The sequence below is a fragment of the Oncorhynchus kisutch genome, linkage group LG26, assembly GCF_002021735.2.
Source record: "Oncorhynchus kisutch isolate 150728-3 linkage group LG26, Okis_V2, whole genome shotgun sequence".
NCBI classification, from domain to species: domain Eukaryota; kingdom Metazoa; phylum Chordata; class Actinopteri; order Salmoniformes; family Salmonidae; genus Oncorhynchus; species Oncorhynchus kisutch.
Genome location: NC_034199.2, coordinates 13619615 through 13639249, shown reverse-complemented (window position 1 = coordinate 13639249; position 19635 = coordinate 13619615). Strand labels below are relative to the sequence as shown.

The 19635-nt window shown below is 41.4% G+C and overlaps 1 protein-coding gene across 1 annotated transcript in view; it reads right to left on the bottom strand.

The window, feature by feature from the left end:
- The window catches only part of col28a2a (collagen, type XXVIII, alpha 2a), a 30780-nt gene extending 18726 nt beyond the window's left edge, over window positions 1–12054 (bottom strand). The window contains exons 1-10 of the mRNA XM_031806340.1: window positions 11887–12054; window positions 10689–11263; window positions 7307–7327; window positions 7053–7112; window positions 4827–4880; window positions 4005–4049; window positions 3585–3611; window positions 3456–3500; window positions 3292–3336; window positions 2952–3005 (exon numbers count right to left, since the gene is read on the bottom strand). Coding sequence (XP_031662200.1) covers window positions 2952–3005; window positions 3292–3336; window positions 3456–3500; window positions 3585–3611; window positions 4005–4049; window positions 4827–4880; window positions 7053–7112; window positions 7307–7327; window positions 10689–11263; window positions 11887–12052 — 1092 coding nt within the window. The 5' untranslated portion in view covers window positions 12053–12054. The remainder of the gene's footprint in view (window positions 1–2951; window positions 3006–3291; window positions 3337–3455; window positions 3501–3584; window positions 3612–4004; window positions 4050–4826; window positions 4881–7052; window positions 7113–7306; window positions 7328–10688; window positions 11264–11886) is intronic.
- Between the last annotated feature and the right edge of the window lie 7581 nt (window positions 12055–19635).

Below are 19635 nucleotides of genomic sequence, written 5' to 3'. Positions count from 1 at the left end.
AACCTTAATCCATTAGAAAATCTGTGGAGGGAGCTGAAGGTTCGAGTTGCCAAACGTCAGCCTCAAAACCTTAATGACTTTGAGAAGATCTGCAAAGAGGAGTGGGACAAAATCCCTCCTAAGATGTGTGCAAACCTAGTGGCCAACTACAAGAAACGTCTGACCTCTGTGATTGCCACCAAGTACCAAGTCATGTATTGCAGAGGGGTCAAATACTTATTTCCCTCATTAAAATGCAAATCAGTTTATAACATTTTTGACATGCGTTTTTCTGGATTTTTTGGTTGGTATTCTGTCTCTCACTGTTCAAATAAACCTACCATTAAAATTATAGACTGATAATTTCTTTGTCAGTGGGAAAACGTACAAAATCAGCAGGGGATCAAATACTTTTTTCCCTCACTGTACCTTTTCCCCCCCGCACCATTGGTTAGAGCCTTTAAGTAAGCATTTCACTGTAAGGTGAAACTTTGACTAAACTTTGATTTGATTTGATTTGAGAAGCCTAATTACTGTGACTAAACAGTCATGTGGAATTTGACTGCCTTCATGACTCGTGAACGCCGGTGTGGCGGTAATACGGTCACCGCAACAGCCCTAGCCTTATACTGAGGAATGGCTTCCATCTGGCCATTCTACCATAAATGCCTGATTGGTGGAGTGCTGCAGATATGGTTGTCCCTCTGGTAGGTTCTCCCATCTCCACAGAGGAACTCTGGAGCTCTGTCAGCGTGACCATCGGGTTCTTGGTCACCTACCTAACCAAGGCTCTTCTCCCCCTATTGCTCAGTTTGGCCGGGCGGCCAGCTCTAGGAAGAGTCTTGGTGGTTCCAAACTTCTTCCATTTAAGAATGATGGAGGCCACTGTCTTCTTGGGATCCATTTTTTGGTACCCTTCCCCAGATCTGTGCCTCGAAACAATCCTGTCTCGGAGCTCTACAGACAATTTCCTCGACCTCATGGCTTGGTTTTTCTCTGACATACACTGTCAACTGTTGGACCATATATAGACAGGTGTGTGCCTTTCCAAATCATGTCCAATCAATTGAGTTTACCACAGGTGGACTCCAATCAAGTTGTAGAAACATCTCAAGGATGATCAACGGAAACAGGATGCACCTGAGCTCAATTTTGAGTCTCATAGCAAAGGGTCTGAATACTTACTTAAATAAGGTATTTCAGTGGCTGAACTGATTCCGACAACATATCCCGAGAGAGCCATGTTTCCGTGAAACAGAGAATGTTACAATCTGTCTCTCTGGAAGGCAACCCTTGCTCTAACTTATTTTTACCCATCTACCATTAGGTGCCCTTCTTTGCAAGGCATTGGAAAACTTCCCTGGTCTTTGTGGTTGAATCAGTGTTTGAAATTCACTGCTCGACTGAGAGACCTTACAGATAATTTGTATGTGTGGGGTACAGAGATGAGGTAGTCATTCAGAAATCATGTTCAACACTATTATTGCGCACACAGTGAGTCCTTGCAACTTATTATGTAACTTATTTAGGCATGCCATTACAAAGGTGTTGAATACTTATTGACTCAAGACATGTCAGCATTTCATATTTTATTAGTATTTATTTTTATTTTGAAAACCTAATTTCACTTTGACGTTATGGGAATTGTATGTAGGCTAGTGACAAAAAAAAACTCACATTTTATCCATTTTAAATTCAGGCTGTAACACAACAACATTTTGAAAAAGCCAAGGGGTGTGAATACTTTCTGAAGGCACTGTAAGATTCTGTTAAGTCAATGTATTTAAGTTGAAGTTTTACCCTAATTTCAATGTTTACAACGCTGGTTGAAATGAGATGAAAACAGTTCTGGTTGATTACTTTTTTCAAATCCAATGTATTTTCCACGTTGATTCCATGACACAATACGCTGACAAATTATGTTGAAACAACGTTGATTCAACCAGTGAATACCCAGTGGGGAGCTATTGTCGGAACTGTACTGTATATGGAAAAGTGGGAAAACTATTTTACCCCTCCAAATTAAAACAAGTCAGGGCACATCCTAAAGCCAGACATTGTCTCAGTTGAGGTGTCGACTCAAAGTAGTCAAAAACATCTAGTCTCAAAACAATTAAGAGCTATTTTACTGGAGGCAATGGTTTGCTGGAGAGTTTGCAGTCATCATGAGATTTACTCACGATTTAGGAGTTATTTCATCCTAAACAAGAAACAACAAAGAAGTGGAGCCTGTCAAGCAGAAAGCTGAGATAACCACTTAAAACGTTTTCCCAAAGCAAGGCCGATCTCTCACACGTTTCAGTCCACACCTCCATAACAATCACATTTGACCTCAGTTAAATGCTCAACACCTTACATTCCTCTCTTAAAACATATTCCTAACAGGGTAGACTATAAACAAGGCTCTTTCCACAATTATCCATCCAGTTTTGAAAGATTGTCTTTGATGGTGGAGCTGATTCAATTAGTAAGAGATAAATCCCTAGGCTGCTCAAATCTCAACACGTACAGTTAACATACTCATATTATGGGAGCAACATCTGTCTTTAACATTTTGTTTACCCTTTTTTCCTCTTTCCACCAGAAACATGCATGTTCTCACATGGAGAGAGAACATTTGACTTTTCATAGCTGTAGTGCCTTGACAATCCCGATAGAGGACTGGTAGAAGGTAGACAGTGCTTTAGGCAGTTCCTAGTGTACCGTATATTTAGACACAGGACTCCTGCCATTAACTGAACCTGAGTATGAATGTGAAAACTAGCATTAATCCCAACACTGCTGAATTAGTGAAGGGGAAGGCACTGGCACCGGGCCAGTATTTTCCACAGGTGCCTATTAAGGGAGAGAGACACATGCCCCTCGACTCTCAGGTAGTACAACGCGTGGCAGGAACCTCTCTTTGAAAGTTCCCTTAAAAGGAAGTGTACAGGCGACAGCAGATGTGTGTGATGAGGTGTCTCCTTACTAACCTTCTTACCCTGAGGGCCCTCAGGTCCAACGTCACCCTGTGGACCGGGTAAACCCTGGGGAGGAACAAAGAACACTCCGTAACAAAGGTGCACAATTCACATCAGGACATAAAGTGAAGGCTACCCAGATACGGATGCTAAATTGCTGGGAAGATCTACAGAGATTACAGACATTATCAACTACATTGTGTGTGTGTGTGTGTTTGTGTGTGTGCACGCGTGGGAGGGGAGTGGAGCATGGAGCGAGTATACATGCGTTCATACAGGTGTTTCACAAAAGTAGAACACTTTGATCGGAACATGGCCATTTCCCAGGTACATGTTGCCGTTGTTTACCCACCTGGAGACCTCTGACTCCTCTGGTGCCCATTGGGCCCTCAGGACCCTGGGAGTGGACATTCAATGAGACAGTAAAGAAAGGTACTGTATAAATCAACCTGTAGTATGACCAACAGAACAAAAGCATGACTCAGAGAGCAGATAAAATGGATTACTCATACCTACCCTGTCCCCTTTAATTCCTGGAGTGCCACACTCGCCTCTCTCACCCTGTGTAATGGAAAGCAATATGTCATATGAATGAACTGTAGCTTCAAAATAACATAAATAGTAATGACATCTTGAATGACATACCCTCTCTCCTTTGTAACCAGATTTTCCCTGCAAACAAACACAGTAGAATAGGTTCGATTGTGAGCAACAGCTGTACGTGCATTGATAAATGCTTAATCAACATACAGATGTAGGATCTTAATTTAAGCCAGTTTGCTGCAGCAACAGGAAATGTGGATTATTATGTGGATTATTATTAATGGGCATTTTTTTTTATAGGGTTTGATGTATTTTTTTGTAAATCAAGTCTGAAATGTCACAGTGGAAAACTTCAGAAGCATTTTTAAACCTCAAATACACTACACGTTTTACATTTCCTGTGTTGCAGGAAAGTTCCCCTGCAACAGGGTGATTAGATTAAGACCCTAGATCTGTATCTATAGAGATCCGCATATGAACACTTCATATAAGAAGTACTACGTGTTTAAGTGTATCACTCACTTCTCCGCCATCCTGACCTGGAAGTCCACTTAGTCCTCCCTCTCCCTAAAAGGAAAGGAGAACATGGCAATCTACCGTATATTATTTACACAGTACAAACTGGAGCTATTCCATTTAGATGATTTTTTATTTCATTTATATTTAACTAGGCAAGTCAGTTAAGAACAAATTCTTATTTACAATGACGGCCTACCCCGGCCAAACCTGGACGACGCTGGGCCAATTGTGCGCCGCCCTATGGGACTACCAATCACAGCCGGTTGTGATACAGCCTAGAATCAAACCAGGGTCTGTAGTGACGCCTCTTGCATTGAGATGCAGTGCCTTAGACCTCTGCACCACCTGGGAGCCCGAGCCTTATATTATTACTCCTATAAGGAATATGCAGTATGTCTATACAAGAATAGTACATGGAAATTGGCTATATATTTGATTTTATATAATTACTCCTATAAGGAATATGCAGTATGTCTATACAAGAATAGTACATGGAAATTGGCTATATATTTGATTTTATATAATTACTCCTATAAGGAATATGCAGTATGTCTATACAAGAATAGTACATGGAAATTGGCTATATATTTGATTTTATATAATTACTCCTATAAGGAATATGCAGTATGTCTATACAAGAATAGTACATGGAAATTGGCTATATATTTGATTTTATATAATTACTCCTATAAGGAATATGCAGTATGTCTATACAAGAATAGTACATGGAAATTGGCTGTATCTTTGATTTTAGAGAGACATCAGGAACACAACAGGTATGTAGATCAATTAAATAATTAAAAATAATCATAACAAATCAAAGACCTTCAATCCTTTGAGACCAGGGGCTCCATCATCTCCAGGGCGACCCTTCTTCCCCTGTGGAATGAAGTAACAACACGAAGATTAATTTAACTCACTTTCAAACAAAACATGTCTTCGCAAATGATCCGCAGTGAGTCAAGGTCTGTGACAGAGCCTGGTCGCAAACCCAGAGTCTCTGGTGGCACAGGTGGTGCAATGCAGTGCCCTAGACCACTGCGCCACCCGGGAGGCCCCAAAATGAATGTACTTTTCCCCTGACACCCAAAAGTATTTGTTACGTTTTGACAGGAAAGTTGTCCAGTTCACACAGTTATCAAGAGAACATCTGTCACGCCCTGACCTTAGAGATCCTTTATATTCTCTATTTTGGTTAGGTCAGGTTGTGACTAGAGAGGGTAGTCTAGTTCTCATTTCTATGTTGGCCTGGTATTGTTCCCAATCAGAGGCAGCTGTCTATCGTTGTCTCTGATATATTTAGGCAGCCTTTTCCCACTGGGTTTTTGAGGAGATCTTGTCTATGTCTAGTTGCCTGTGAGCACTAGATTAGTGTCACGGTTCAGTTTGCGCTTTATTGTTTTCTGTGAGTTTCATCTAATAAACATGTGGAACTCTATGCACGCTGCGCCTTGGTCCATTAATTCAATGATCGTGACAACATCCCTGGTCATCCCTACTGCATCTGATCTGGCAGACTCACTAAACACTAATGCTTTGTTTGTCAATTGTGTTGGACTGTGCCCCTGGCTATCTGCGAATAAAAAAGAATTGTGCCGTCTGGTTTGCTTAATATAAGGAATTTGAAATGATTTATACTTTTATCAATTCCATTTACTTTTGATACTTAAGTATTTTTAAAACCAAATACTTTAAAACTTTTACTCAAGTAGTATTTTACTTGGTGACTTTTACTTGAGTCATCTATCTTTACTTTTACTCAAGTATAACACTTTAGTACTTTTTTCCCTACTGGTTATTGATCATGCAGCTGTCTGTCAGCACAAGACTAATTGTCAGATGCTGAGGACCCGAACATTAACATGGCTGTCATCCATCCAGAAGGGGGCCTCTAGTCTGTTCTGATGATTAGAAGCATTGGTGGAAAAAGTATCTAATTGTCATAGATACCTTAATAGAAAGTTACTCAAGTGAAAGCCAGCCAGTAAAATACTACTTGAGTAATTTAAAGTTCCTATTATTTAGCAAAGCAGACAGCACAATTGTCTTGTTTTTTTAAATGTTCAGACAGCCAGGGGCACAATCCAACACTCAGACATTATTTACAAAAGATGACCATGTGTTCTCTTGATAAGTGCGTGAATTGGACTATTTTCCTGTCCTGCTAAGCATTCAAAATGTAATGAGTACTTTTGGTTGTCAGGGAAAATGTATGGAGTAAAAGTACAATATTTTCTTTAGGAATGTAGTGAAGTAAAAGTTGTCAAAAATATAAATAAAGTAAAGTAAAGTACAGATTCCCCCCAAAACGACTTAAGTAGTACATTCAAGTATTTTTACTGAAGTAACTACTGTGTAGAATAACCTAATCTTACACTTTAAGCCCCCTTGTAACGGTTGTCAGAGGTGGAAGAAGGTGAATAGGACCAAGGTGCAGCGTGGTACGTGTTCATGGTAGATTTAATAAAGAAACTGAACACTAGAACAAAAAAAACACGCCCTGACCAAACTAAAAAAGAGACATAAAAAAGGAACTAAGGTCAGGACGTGACACCCCTCCAACATTCTCCAACTCTGACTAGCTGACAATGGAGGTAGTAAGTGTTATTTCCGATGACAAAGGTCCTGATTTATTGCGAGTAAAGGTCTTCATAGGATGCCCATGGCTTCCATGGGGGACATCTTATGTGGGAAGGGAAATGTGCAACAACTTGACAGGACAGGCAACACAAATTAGTTGAGGCTTAAAGGAAATTCATGAAGAAAAACAACCAAAAATCTGTCTTGTCCTGTAGCATTTGGACTATTTTCAGAATGCTGGTAATGGAGATGCAAGAAAGACAGCTTTCTATGACCACTGGGTGTAACTTAGAAAAAAAGCAAGCAATTATTGTAAGTATCTAAAACCAAGCAATTACCCACAATATCAGAATCTTGTAAGATTCCTCTTCTGGGACGTTTAATTGAATTCAGCCCTTCAGGAATATATCACCTTCTTAAATTTCAAAGGAAAAGTATTCTGCGTTTGGAAAGGAAAGAAAAAGTACTTACGGCTAAGCCACTGAGTCCTCTTTCGCCCTTCTCACAGGCACATTGTTGGGCCGGGGGACACTTCAAAAAGGCAAGACATGGTTTCAGAATCAACATGTAACTGACACTATAAGACATTTTTTTTGTATGTGTTTTTATTTCACTAGGCAAGTCCCTTAAGAACACATTCTTATTTAATGCAGGTCCCTGAACTTGATTATGTATTTTTTGAATGAGGACAGCGTATCAACGCATCAAAATGTAATAGTACCTACCCCTTCATCCGCCAGGTCAGTCTGTGTAGAGAGAGAATAAACAGTGACAACCATTAGAGGAAATCATATACTGTATCATCCAAAACATACCGAAACCAGGTACATTTACAACTAGATTACAGGACTAGTAAACTCTAGCATAATGTATCATACTTTTGCCTCCCCTCTTCACACACCGGTCCCATGTTACTGAACAAAAATATGAACACAACTTGTAAATTGTTGGTCCCATGAGCTGAAATGAAAGATCCCAGAAATGTTACATATGCATAAAAAGCTTATTTCTCTAAAAAGTTGTGCACAAATTTGTTTACATCCCTGTTAGTGAGCATTTCTCATTTGCCAAGATAATCCCTCCACCAGACAGGTGTGGCATATCAAGAAGCTGATTAAACAGCATATCCATTACACAGGTGCACCTTGTGCGGGGGAGAATAAAAGGCCACTCTAAAATGTGTGCCACAGATGCACAAACTGTCAGAAACCAGTGTAACGGTCATCGTCGGTGGAATAAGGTGAGGACCAATGCGCAGCGTGGTAAGTCTTCATCTTATTTAATGAAAACTGAATAACAAAACAACAAACAAACAACCAGAACAGTTCTGTCTGGTGTAGACACACAAAGACTGAAAACAACTACCCACAAATCAAGTGGGAAAAACAGGCTACCTAAGTATGATTCTCAATAAGAGACAACGATTAACAGCTGTCTCTGATTGAGAACCATACCAGGCCAAACACATAGAAAACCAAAACTAGAACATCACATAGAATGCCCACCCCAACTCACGCCCTGACCAACCTAAACAAGAAACATAACAAAGGAACTAAGGTCAGGATGTGACAACCAGGCCATCACCTCATGTTTCAGCATGATAATGCACAGCCCCATGTCGCAAGGATCTGTCGCAAGGATCTGTCGCAAGGATCTGTACACAATTCCTGGAAGCTGAAAATGGCCCAGTTCTTCCATGGCCTGCATACTCTCCAGACATATCACCCATTGAACATGTTTGGGATGCTCTGGATCGACGTGTACGACAGCGCGTTCCTTTTCCCGCCAATATCCAGCAACTTCACACAGTCGTTGAAGAGGAGTGGGACAACATTCCACAGGCCACAATCAATAGCCTGGTCAAATCTATGCGAAGGAGATACTGACTGGTTTTCTGATCCACACCCTTACTTTAAAAAAAAAGTATCTGTGACCAACAGATGCATACTGTATCTGTTTTCAAAGTCATGTGAAATCCATATATTAAGGCATAAAACATGTATTTCAATTGACTGATTTTCTTATATGAGCTGTAACTCAGTAAAATCTTTGAAAATGTTGCATGTTGCATTTATATTTTTGTTTGCTGTATAAACTAGACTTTGAAAAGCCTGGTGTGTGAGTCCAAGTGACTTTTGGGGTTTCTTGAATTATGGTTCCGTGCCAAGCTCTGTTTTGCTATGTTGCCACTTGAAATAAATGAATGTGTAGAAAGTCCCTTGTAATACCAATGAGACAAATGCAAACCAAATGGTATGATAAAAGAGTATCACTGAAAGCACCCTGACTGTTTACCCTCAGAGGAATGTAAGGTGTGACCGCAAGAGGTTGTGTTTACTCTTATAGAGAAAACCCATGAAGCATACCACAGTCAAAGTAAAGCCCATGCGATATGCACTCACAATATAGAGATGGTAAGCAGCATGTCTATTGGGAAATGTAAGACAGCTGTCTGCTCATTGAACAAAAATACCAAATCCATGACTCTCATCCATAGCCATTCATTATCTTGCTACAGTCTCTTGAATTTGTATCCCTACGAATTGTGGAATGTCAGTCATTCTGGCTCCAGTTTGGATCCTACTTAACCCACACACTACCTACCGCCTGCTGTCATTTTGACCGCAGAGGAATAATTTTTTAAATGAATTCTTCAAAATGTTCATGACTTTGTCAATCAACTTGTTCTTAGTAATCTAAATCTAAATAATTGTTTAGTGTTTCTGCATCCATATAGACTTAAAAATTCAAGTCCTTTGGGGTAGCCAAACACCTAATTCCGCCTATAGTAATTTCATAGATAGGACCTTTATTTGAATCTAGATTTCTCTGGAGACATAATAACAAGTTATCCAAGTTATAGAGGGTGGAGGGGGACCTGTATCAGTGACTTTGACCAGATAGACAGATCATCAGCAGAGATATAACTCCCTATGTACTCGCCTGAGATTGTACTTTTCTATACCACGTATTCTTATGACTTTGTACATAACCAAAATTACCTTCATTTTTGGCATATAAACTTCTGCCAATGGTATAAATACTTGTTCGAACTGCAATACAGAACTCCGATACACTCTGAATCTACACAAAGAGCTGCATTGGTGTGTATTCTCCGAAAAGTAGTTATTCTTTGGAAAATCTAAAAAAGTATTTATTTGAATCTCCGGATTCTCTGGAGATATAATATTAATTATCCTCAGATGGTGGAGGGGGACCTGTATCAGGGATTTTGAACAGATAGACTGATCATCTGCAGAAATGAAGCACCTTATGTACTCGGCTATGGTTATAACTGGTTATAACTAGGTTTGACCATGTACAAAATCCAAATGACCTTACATATACTGTATGCCTAGTTGCAGTCAAAACAGCTCATAAAAGTCGGTCAGCGGTATGCATACTTGGCAGAATTGTAATACAGAACCAACTACCCTCTGAATGTACACAGTGCTGTATTGGTGTGTATTCTTCTAAAACAAATGTTTTACGGGAAACGTAATATAAATACCAGAATTCCTATAATATCATCCAGTATTCTATATGTGCAACTTGTTATGGTATTTGGGTTGCAATAACATTTGGTTTTAAGTGACTGAAGATTTGGGCCTGCTTTTTGATTATGACAAAATGTGTATTTACTTCATCATTCTAAAAACTAAATGATACTACAATCAGATGATGGTAAATCTGTTTTTTTGGGGGGACTTGTGTGGAATGCACTAAAAGCTGCACATTATTTAAGGGAAACATTTATATTTTTGTTTTACAGAATAAGCTAATTAACTGTAATTTTGCAAAAATAACAGTCGTTTTTGGTTAAAAAAAAAAACAGATAACATTATTTACATGTCTAATGATATTTTCATAAGAATTAAGTTGATTTTTTGCTATGATTGTTGCTTTTTCCAATAGCTTCTTCTTTGGATCAAAATGATCTAGGTTGTATGTAAAACATGGTTAAAAACGCCTCCAGAGATGATTTTGGTTGCAACATCTTGTGTAATTCAACTCTGATTACATGTAAATCACAACTGTATCATTGTGTCATCATCACTACCTAACATTGTGTTTCTTGAGAAGCAATGCAAGGCAGATCATACTCACAATTTCTTTGAGGACTTTCTCCACAATGTCAATATCCTGCAGGTTATGGAGGTATCGGGAGGCAGGAGAACTGGCCAACAAACTCAGCTGGGCCACGTTGGCTGACTCGTTGGCTGCACGGGTGATGCCCACCGTGAAGAACTTCACCCCCTGGTTCTTGGCGTCAGCGGCAGCTGAGAAGATGTCTGGGTTCCTGGGGTGGGAGATGCCGTCAGTGAGCAGCATGGCCACCTTGATGTTGCCTGGGCTGGACTCCTCCAGGTACATCTTGGTCATGTTGGTGATGGCGTAGGTGGTGTAGGTGCCTTGGCCGATGTAGACAATGGGGGTGATGTGGGACTTGAAGTTGTCGGTGCCCCTCCACTGCTTGAAGGTCTGCTCGATGATGACGTGACTGCTGTACTGCAGCAGGGCCGCCTTCCAGCTCAGACTGCGGCCCGTCTGCAGACGGGTGGCCTGGAGCCTGTCCACCACATCCATGGAAAAGCGCTTCTCCTGCTCATGGTTCTCCTTGGCACTCTCAGAGCTGTCCAGCAGAAAGGCAAGCTCCAGACCGCAGTCCTCATCTAAAATGGCTGTGTTCATGTGAAGACGAGTCAGAGACACACAATTGCACCAAGAGGCTATTCTATTAAAAATTGTCATTGTGAGTTATGAATGTGTTATGAAGTTCTTATGTAGGTGCCCTTCAAATAAAGAGTTCCCGTGTTTTCTATTTTCACTCATTTTTAGATGAGTGCAATTGTTCAAACTTATGACAATCACGCCAAAAACACTATCTAAAATGAACTCTTTGTCTTGATATTACATCTCTCACATGGACAGAAAGACCAAGCTAAATCATGTTAATATGACCTAGAGTGAAAATGCTGTAGGATATCAACTCCTTGGGAACATATCAGGTACAGTAGTATATCCCAGGACATCCGCTCATAGGATAGATATCTATCTAATGTCTTCACCTGTGTTAGCCAAATGTACTGTGTTCACCTTCACCTGTGTTAGCCAAACTTTAACATGTGTTTTTATGACGCATGCTCAAGCTCTTGTTTAGCTGGAATTTGGATTTCTATTGGATTAATGAATTACGGTCACAGAAATGCGACATAAGACATCTGTGATCTCACTGTTTGAAATGGCAACTGTTTGCATTGAGCAACTATACTATAAAAATGATAATGTTTTTTCCCCCTCATACCTTGTCCATTATGTTTTTGCACGTTAGTTGCAATGGCTGGAGCTTGCAGTTGGGCCCCCCTGCCCCTGGGTCTCTTGTTCACTGTTCTCTCTTCATAGTAGTCCTGAGCCCAGACACCCAACAGCCCTGCTACCAACAGGAACCAGGTCACAGCAGGGAACAACATTGTCCCTCCAGCAGAGAGAGACAACCAAGGATCAATTTTGGAGCATTTTTACATTTAAACAACCATCTACATGATTTTTCTACCAAATTACTTCATGTTCAGTGAGGACAACACGATTGCTCAACATGGAATATTTGAAAATTGATATTTGTGCACAAGTTTGGTGCACAACGAGTCATCAGATCCATCTAAAATAAAGTAGCACTAGTTTTTAATCTGAAATGTTAAGATTTTATATCAGACACTTTCCCACTATTTCATTTCTAAGAATGCATATAGGCAGATTGTCTTTTTACTGAGCAAAACTCCACTGTAGACTCACAATCCAAAGCCTTTTTTTGCCTGCTGCAGATCCGGGTGAGGTAGGCTTGTGCAATGTCCAAAATGCTGGTCTTGTGCAGGTAGTTAGAGAAGAACAGCAGTGATGGAAGGTTCCAGTTTGCTTCCTGAGTGTGTAGCAGCAGTGATAGACATCCTGAGACCCAGTGTGTCTGTGAGCCCCCCCAGCCTCTCCCTCCTCCTTTATAAGAGAGGAGGGCCGAATGGGGTTGGGTTTCAGCACTGTTGACATTATAAAGATGCCTCCAAGCATCTCATATCTTTTGATCTGGTTGCATGAAGTCATGATTTTAATGAGTGGTGTATAATGTATGGGTAACTAATCTGTATAAACCTTTGTTCTATAGTTTGCCACAACAAAACTGAAAAATGTATTTCAATTTGAATCCCTGTAATGTAACTCCATCCCTGCCATCTGTATTTGACTAAATACAAGGCTAAAGGAAAAGGGAGGAAGTGTTGACATCTTAAGGACCAATAAACTTTCCCTCTTACACACCAATGGATCCTACAGTGGTTGTCATGCGATCAGAATTTAGCTCATCTAGTCTTCCTCATTGTGTGTGGATAATGCCTTTGTCCTATGGTAATCAATGGGTTAATGAACCTGCCTCAAACAGTCTTAAATTTGTCAGCAAGAGGTTTGCAAGTTGTTTTCATAGATGGCAGAGCTTATCGTAGTCCGCTGAGTCTGCGAGGAGTGCCAGAAATAGCAGTTTGACTTTATTTATTTCAAAAAACTTTGGGATTGTGTCAGCTTTTTGTTCTGTTTGGTCAAAATCCTCAAGCCTCCAGACTGAGATGTCTTCTTTATTTCATTTCAGTGCAGCTTTGTGTAATGAGCCATAGGGAACTAGGGATATGTGAACAATAGCACAGTCAGACTGTAGTGAACTGGGGGTGGGGTATAGTGATAAATCCACAAACGTAACTTGCATGTATTGAAGTTGGGAGGCATGGATATATACACATGAGTGAACAAGGTTCCTATCTGCTGTGTACCCTGATTTTTGCAATAATTTTTATTTATTTGATTTATTTTTACCCCTTTTTCATGGTATCCAATTGTTAGTAGCTACTATCTTGTCTCATTGCTACAACTCCCGTACGGGCTCGGGAGAGACGAAGGCTGAAAGTCATGCGCCCTCCGATACACAACCCAACCAAGCCGCACTGCTTCTTAACACAGCGCATCCAACCCGGAAGCCAGCCGCACCAATGTGTCGGAGGAAACACCGTGCACCTGGCAACCTTGGTTAGCGTGCGCTGTGCCCAGCCCGCCACAGGAGTCACTGGTGCGCGATGAGACAAGGATATCCCTACCGGCCAAGCCCTCCCTAACCCGGACGACTCTAGGCCAATTGTGCGTCGCCCCACGGACCTCCCGATCGCGGCTGGTTATGACAGAGCCTAGGCGCAAACCCAGAGTCTCTGGTGGCACAGCTGGCGCTGCAGTACAGTGCCCTTAACCACTGCGCCACCCAGGACGCCACCCTGAAGCAATGATATCCCTCAATGACAGACACACAATAAATATATACACTGAGTATACCAACAGCGCAGTTCAAGAAAAAGTTACGAAAATATTTACCAAATAAACTAAAGCAATAAATTATAAAAAGTAACACAATAAAATAACAATAACAAGGCTACATACAGGGGGTACCAGTACCGAATCAATGTGCGGGGGTACAGGTTAGTCGAGGTAATTTGTACATGGAGGTAGGGGTGAAGTGACTATGCATGGACAATAAACAGCAAGTAGCATCAGTGTACAAAACGAGTGGGGGGTGGGGGGTCAATGTAAATAGTCCCGTGGCCATTTGATTAATTGTTCAGCAGTCTTATGGCTTGTGGATAGAAGCTGTTATGGAGCCTTTTGGTCCTAGACTTGGCGCTCCGGTACCGCTTGTAATGCGGTAGCAGAGAAAACAATCTATGACTTGGGTGACTGGAGTCTCTGACAATTTTTGGGGCTTTCCTCTGACAACGCCTAGTTTATAGGTCCTGGACGGCAGGAAGTTTAGCCCAGTGATGAACTGGGCCGTACGCACTACCCTCTGTGGCACCTTACGGTCAGATGCCCAAGCAGTTGCCATACCAGACGGCGATGCAACCGGTCAGGATGCTCTCGATGGTGCAGGTGTATAATTTGTTTTGAGGATCTGGGGACCCATGCCAAATCTTTTCAATCTCCTGAGGGGGAAAGGTGTTGTTGTGCCCTCTTAATGACTGTCTTGGTGTGTTTGGACCATGATAGTTTGTTGGTGATGTGAACACCAAGGAACTTGAAACTCTCGACCCTCTCCACTTCTGCCGGTCGATATTAATGGGGGCCTGTTCGGCCCGCCTTTTCCTGTAGTCCACGATCAGCTCCTTTGTCTTGCTCACATTGTGCAAGTGCAACTTGCATATGCAACTCAATATTAGGAATATGTTCCTAATGTTTGGTATACTCAGTGTATGTTACATCTCTTACAGATGCCATATATTAATTTGAGCCAGTTTCACACAGGAGGAATATAATTCTGCAGCAACAGAAAATGTAAATTGTTATGTAAATTATAATTAATGGGGGGAAAAATGTATGGGTTAATACATGCCAAACTTTAGATTGTTGAAATGCCAAACTTTAGATTTAAAACCTAGAATACACTATACGTTTGCATGTCCTGCTGTACAGGAAAATTCCTGCAACAACTTCAGGATTATCAAGTTAAGATACTGTAAGGTTCTACATTTATTTCCTTAGTCAACCTTGTGTTCTGTTTTGTTCTTGAATGTAGCCCTGTTTCGTTGTGTTCTCGAACATAGCCCTGTCTTTCATTTTTGTTCATTGATTTCACCTGTGTCTCACCTGGTCTCATCAGCTCCATATTTAGTTCAGATCATTCTGTTTCTGCCTTTGTGAGGTATTGTTCGTTTTGACTCTACTAAGCCTTTTCCTAGCACGCTGTGAGAACCAGTTATAGCCTTCAGTCCTAGTTATGATTCACCTGCCTGTTTGCCTACCTGTGTATGACCATTGCCTGCCTGTGATCACGATTCCTGCCTTCTGTGAAGGCGAAATAAACACCTACCGCGCTCTGCGTGTGAATCTACACCTTTTTCTCCCTGAGTATTCATTATAGATACGGAATCTGTATATGCATTTGACTATGAAGGGCAGAGCAGGTCAATTCTGATAGCATATTTAAAGTATCATCAGGGTACACATGTGGCTGTTAACCTGAAGAAGTAAGTAGTTTTATATTCCGGAAACCTGGTAAGAGATTACCATCTGAGTCATCACTGCACTCTGCTAGGGGCTGACCCTTGACCTTCAAATCATATAAAATGTTATTGCCGAATACAACAGGTACAACCTTACAGTGAAATGCTTACTTACAAGCCCTTAACCAACAATGCAGTTTTAAGAAAAATACCGTAACAAATAATTAAAGAACCGCAGTAAAATAACAATAGGGATGCTATATGCAGGGGGTACAGAGTCAGTGTGCGGGGGCACCGGTTAGTCGAGGTAATTGAGGTAATATGTACATGTAGGTAGAGTTATTAAAGTTACTATGCATAGATAATAACAGAGTAGCAGCAGTGTAAAAAAGGAGGAGGGGGGGTGTTATGCAAATATTCTGGGTAGCCATTTGATTAGATGTTCAGGAGTCTTATGGCTTAGGGGTAGAGGCTGTTTAGAAGCCTCTTGGACCTAGACTTGGCCCTCCGGTACTGCTCGCCTTGCAGTAGCAGAGAGAACAGTCTCTGACTAGGTTGGCTGGAGTCTTTGACCATAATTGTCCTAGTATGTGGCGAGAGTGGTAGCTGGTCCTGTGCAGACTGATTGGAGAATCATACAGCTCTACACCAGCTGTGCTCTGGGAGACTAGTCTATTTATTCTGAACCTGCATGCAGAGAGTAATCAGAGGAGAACTGACACTCAAGAATGTTCCACTGAATAAAGGCTTGGCAAAACTACACTTCCAACGCTTCCCTACTTTGCACAGGAGAGAAAGACAGAGCATACATGCATGAATTCATTTCTGTATTGCGGAAGTATGGCTCTGGTGTGTGTGTGTGTGTGTGTGTGTGTGTGTGTGTGTGTGTGTGTGTGTGTGTGTGTGTGTGTGTGTGTGTGTGTGTGTGTGTGTGTGTGTGAGTGTGAGAGAGAGAGAGGTGGGCATGACACTGAATTGAGGCCAGTGAGGAAGATTTCACATGGTGAAATATGTAAACTATACATTTATATGTAAAAGCAAATAATACACCTTTTGTGTACCTTTTGTGTGAGAAATAATATGTAATGTTTATCATACTGTATGCTCTCGGGGGGATAAAGTAATCCGGGATATTATAAAGTTGTATGTTGTAATTGCTTATGAGTCGTGATTGCTAGCAACTAGTTAGTTAGCCCGGCTAACTATTTTCTATGCGTCATGCACACGTTGCATTGCAGTTATGTTCAAGCTTGAGATATAAGAATATTTGTAATTGTATTATCGCGGTCATTCTATGCAGAGTTTGTTAACATTGTACATGCTGTACAATTGGTCAGAAGTTGGTCAGAAGTTGGTCAGAAGTTTACATACACTCAATGAGTATTTTGTAGCATTGCCTTTAAATTGTTTAACTTGGGTCAAATGTTTCAGGTAGCCTTCCACAAGCTTCCCACAATAAGTTGGGTGAATATTGGCCCATTCCTCCTGACAGAGCTGGTCAGGTTCTGCCCACAAATGTTCTAAAGGATTGAGGTCAGGGCTTGCCACAACTTTGGAAGTATGCTTGGGGTCATTGTCCATTTGGAAGACCCATTTGCAACCAAGCTTTAACTTCCTGACTGATGTCTTGAGATTTTGCTTCAATATATCCACATAATTTTCCTGCCTCATGATGCCATCTATTTTGTGAAGTGCATCAGTCCCTCCTGCAGCAAAGCACTCCCACAACATGATGCTGCCACCCCCGTGCTTCAAGGTTGGGATGGTGTTCTTCGGCTTGCAAGTCTCCCCCTTTTTCCTCCAAACATAACGATGGTCATTATGGCCAAACAGATCTATTTTTGTTTCATCAGACCAGAGGACATTTCTCCAAAATTGTCCCCGTGTGCAGTTGCACACCGTAGTCTGGCTTTTTTATGGTTGTTTTGGAGCAGTGGCTTCTTCCTTGCTGAGCGGCCTTTCAGGTTATGTCGATATAGGACTCGTTTTTACTGTGGATATAGATACTTTTGTACCTGTTTTCTCCAGCATCTTTGCTGTTGTTCTGGGATATTGATTTTCGCACCAAAGTACATTCATCTCTAGGAGTCAGAACGCGTCTCCTTCCTGAGCGGTATGACGGCTGCGTGGTCCCATGGTGTTTATACTCGCAAATTATTATTTGTACAGATGAACGTGGTACTTTCAAGCATTGGACCAGACTTGTGGAGGTCTACAAATGTTTTTCTGAGGTCTTGGCTGAATTCTTTTGATTTTCCCATGATGTCAAGCAAAGAGGCACTAAGTTTGAAGGTAGGCCTTGATCCACAGATACACCTCCAATTGACTCAAATGATGTCAATTAGCCTATCAGAAACTTCAAAAGCCATGATGTCATTTTCTTGAATTTTCCAAGTTGTTTAAAGGCACAGTCAACTTAGTGTATGTAAACTTCTGACCCACTGGAATTGTGATTCAGTGAATTACAAGTGAAATAATATGTCTGTAAACAATTGTTGGAAAAATTACTTGTGTCATGCACAAAGTAGATGTCCTAACCGACTTGCCAAAACTATAGTTTGTTAACAAGAAATTTGTGGAGTGGTTGAAAAATGTGTTTTAATGACTCCAACCTCAGTGTATGTAACAAAGCCCCACTACTTCTTAACACAGCACACATCCAACCCCTTAAGCCAGCCACACCAATGTGTTGGAGGAAACACTGTGCACCTGGCGACCTGGTTAGCGCTCACTGCGCCCAGCCCGCCACAGGAGTTGCTGGTGCGCAATGAGACAAGGATATCCCTACCGGTCAAACCCTCCCTAACCCAGACAACGCTAGGCCAATTGTGTATCACCCCACAGACCTTCCGGTCGTGGCCGGCTGTGACAGAGCCTGGGCGTGAACACAGAGTCTCTGGTGGCACAGAGACTGCAATGCCCTAGACAGTGCCCTAGACCACTGTGCCACCCAGGAGGCCGGCCTGTTTAAAGGTCTTACTCACGTCGGCTACGGAGAGCGTGATCACACAGTCGTCTGGAACTCATGCTCTCATGCATTTTTTTGTGTTACTTGCCTTGAAGCGAGCATAGAAGTATTTGAGCTTGTTTGGTAATGTAGGTTCGTGTCACTGGGCAGCTCGCGGCTGTGCTTCCCTTCGTAGTCTGTTTGCCCTCGCTAGAAGCATGTGTTTCAGACATAAGGAAGTGGATGGCTGCAAACTTTCTACTTTTAAACTCGGACAAAACAGAGATGCTTGTTCTAGGTCTCAAGAAACAAAGAGATCTTCTGTTGAATCTGACAATTAATCTTAATGGTTGTACAGTCGTCTCAAATAAAACTGTGAAGGACACCGGCGTTACTCTGGACCCTGATCTCTCTTTTGAAGAATATATCAAGACTGTTTCAAGGACAGCTTTTTTCCATCTACGTAACATTGCAAAAATCAGAAACTTTCTGTCCAAAAATGATGCAGGAAAATGTATCCATGCCTCAGGACTACCTGGCATGATGGCTCCTTGCTGTCCCCAGTCCACCTGGCCGTGCTGCTGCTCCAGTTTCAACTGTTCTGCCTGTGATTATTATTATTTGACCATGCTGGTCATTTATGAACATTTGAACATCTTGGCCATGTTCTGTTATAATCTTCACCCGGCACAGCCAGAAGATGACTGGCCACCTCACATAGCCTGGTTCCTCTCTAGGTTTCTTCCTAGGTTTCGGCCTTTCTAGGGAGTTTTTCCTAGCCACCGTGCTTCTACACCTGAATTGCTTGCTGTTTGGGGTTTTAGGCTGGGTTTCTGTACAGCACGTTGAGATATCATGAATGTATGAAGGGCTATATAAATAAATTTGATTTGATTAGTACGATTCGATTTTAGTGCTGTATAGAGCTTACAATGAGCTTACAATGAAAAATTAAGGTATTTTTTGCAGAAAGTGATGCATGGCCAATATTACTAATGTTTATCATAGAAGGAATGTAGCCAGCTACATTTACTAAGTTAATCTTGCATTTTACTGGAAAAAAGTAGGCTGGATACACCAAGAA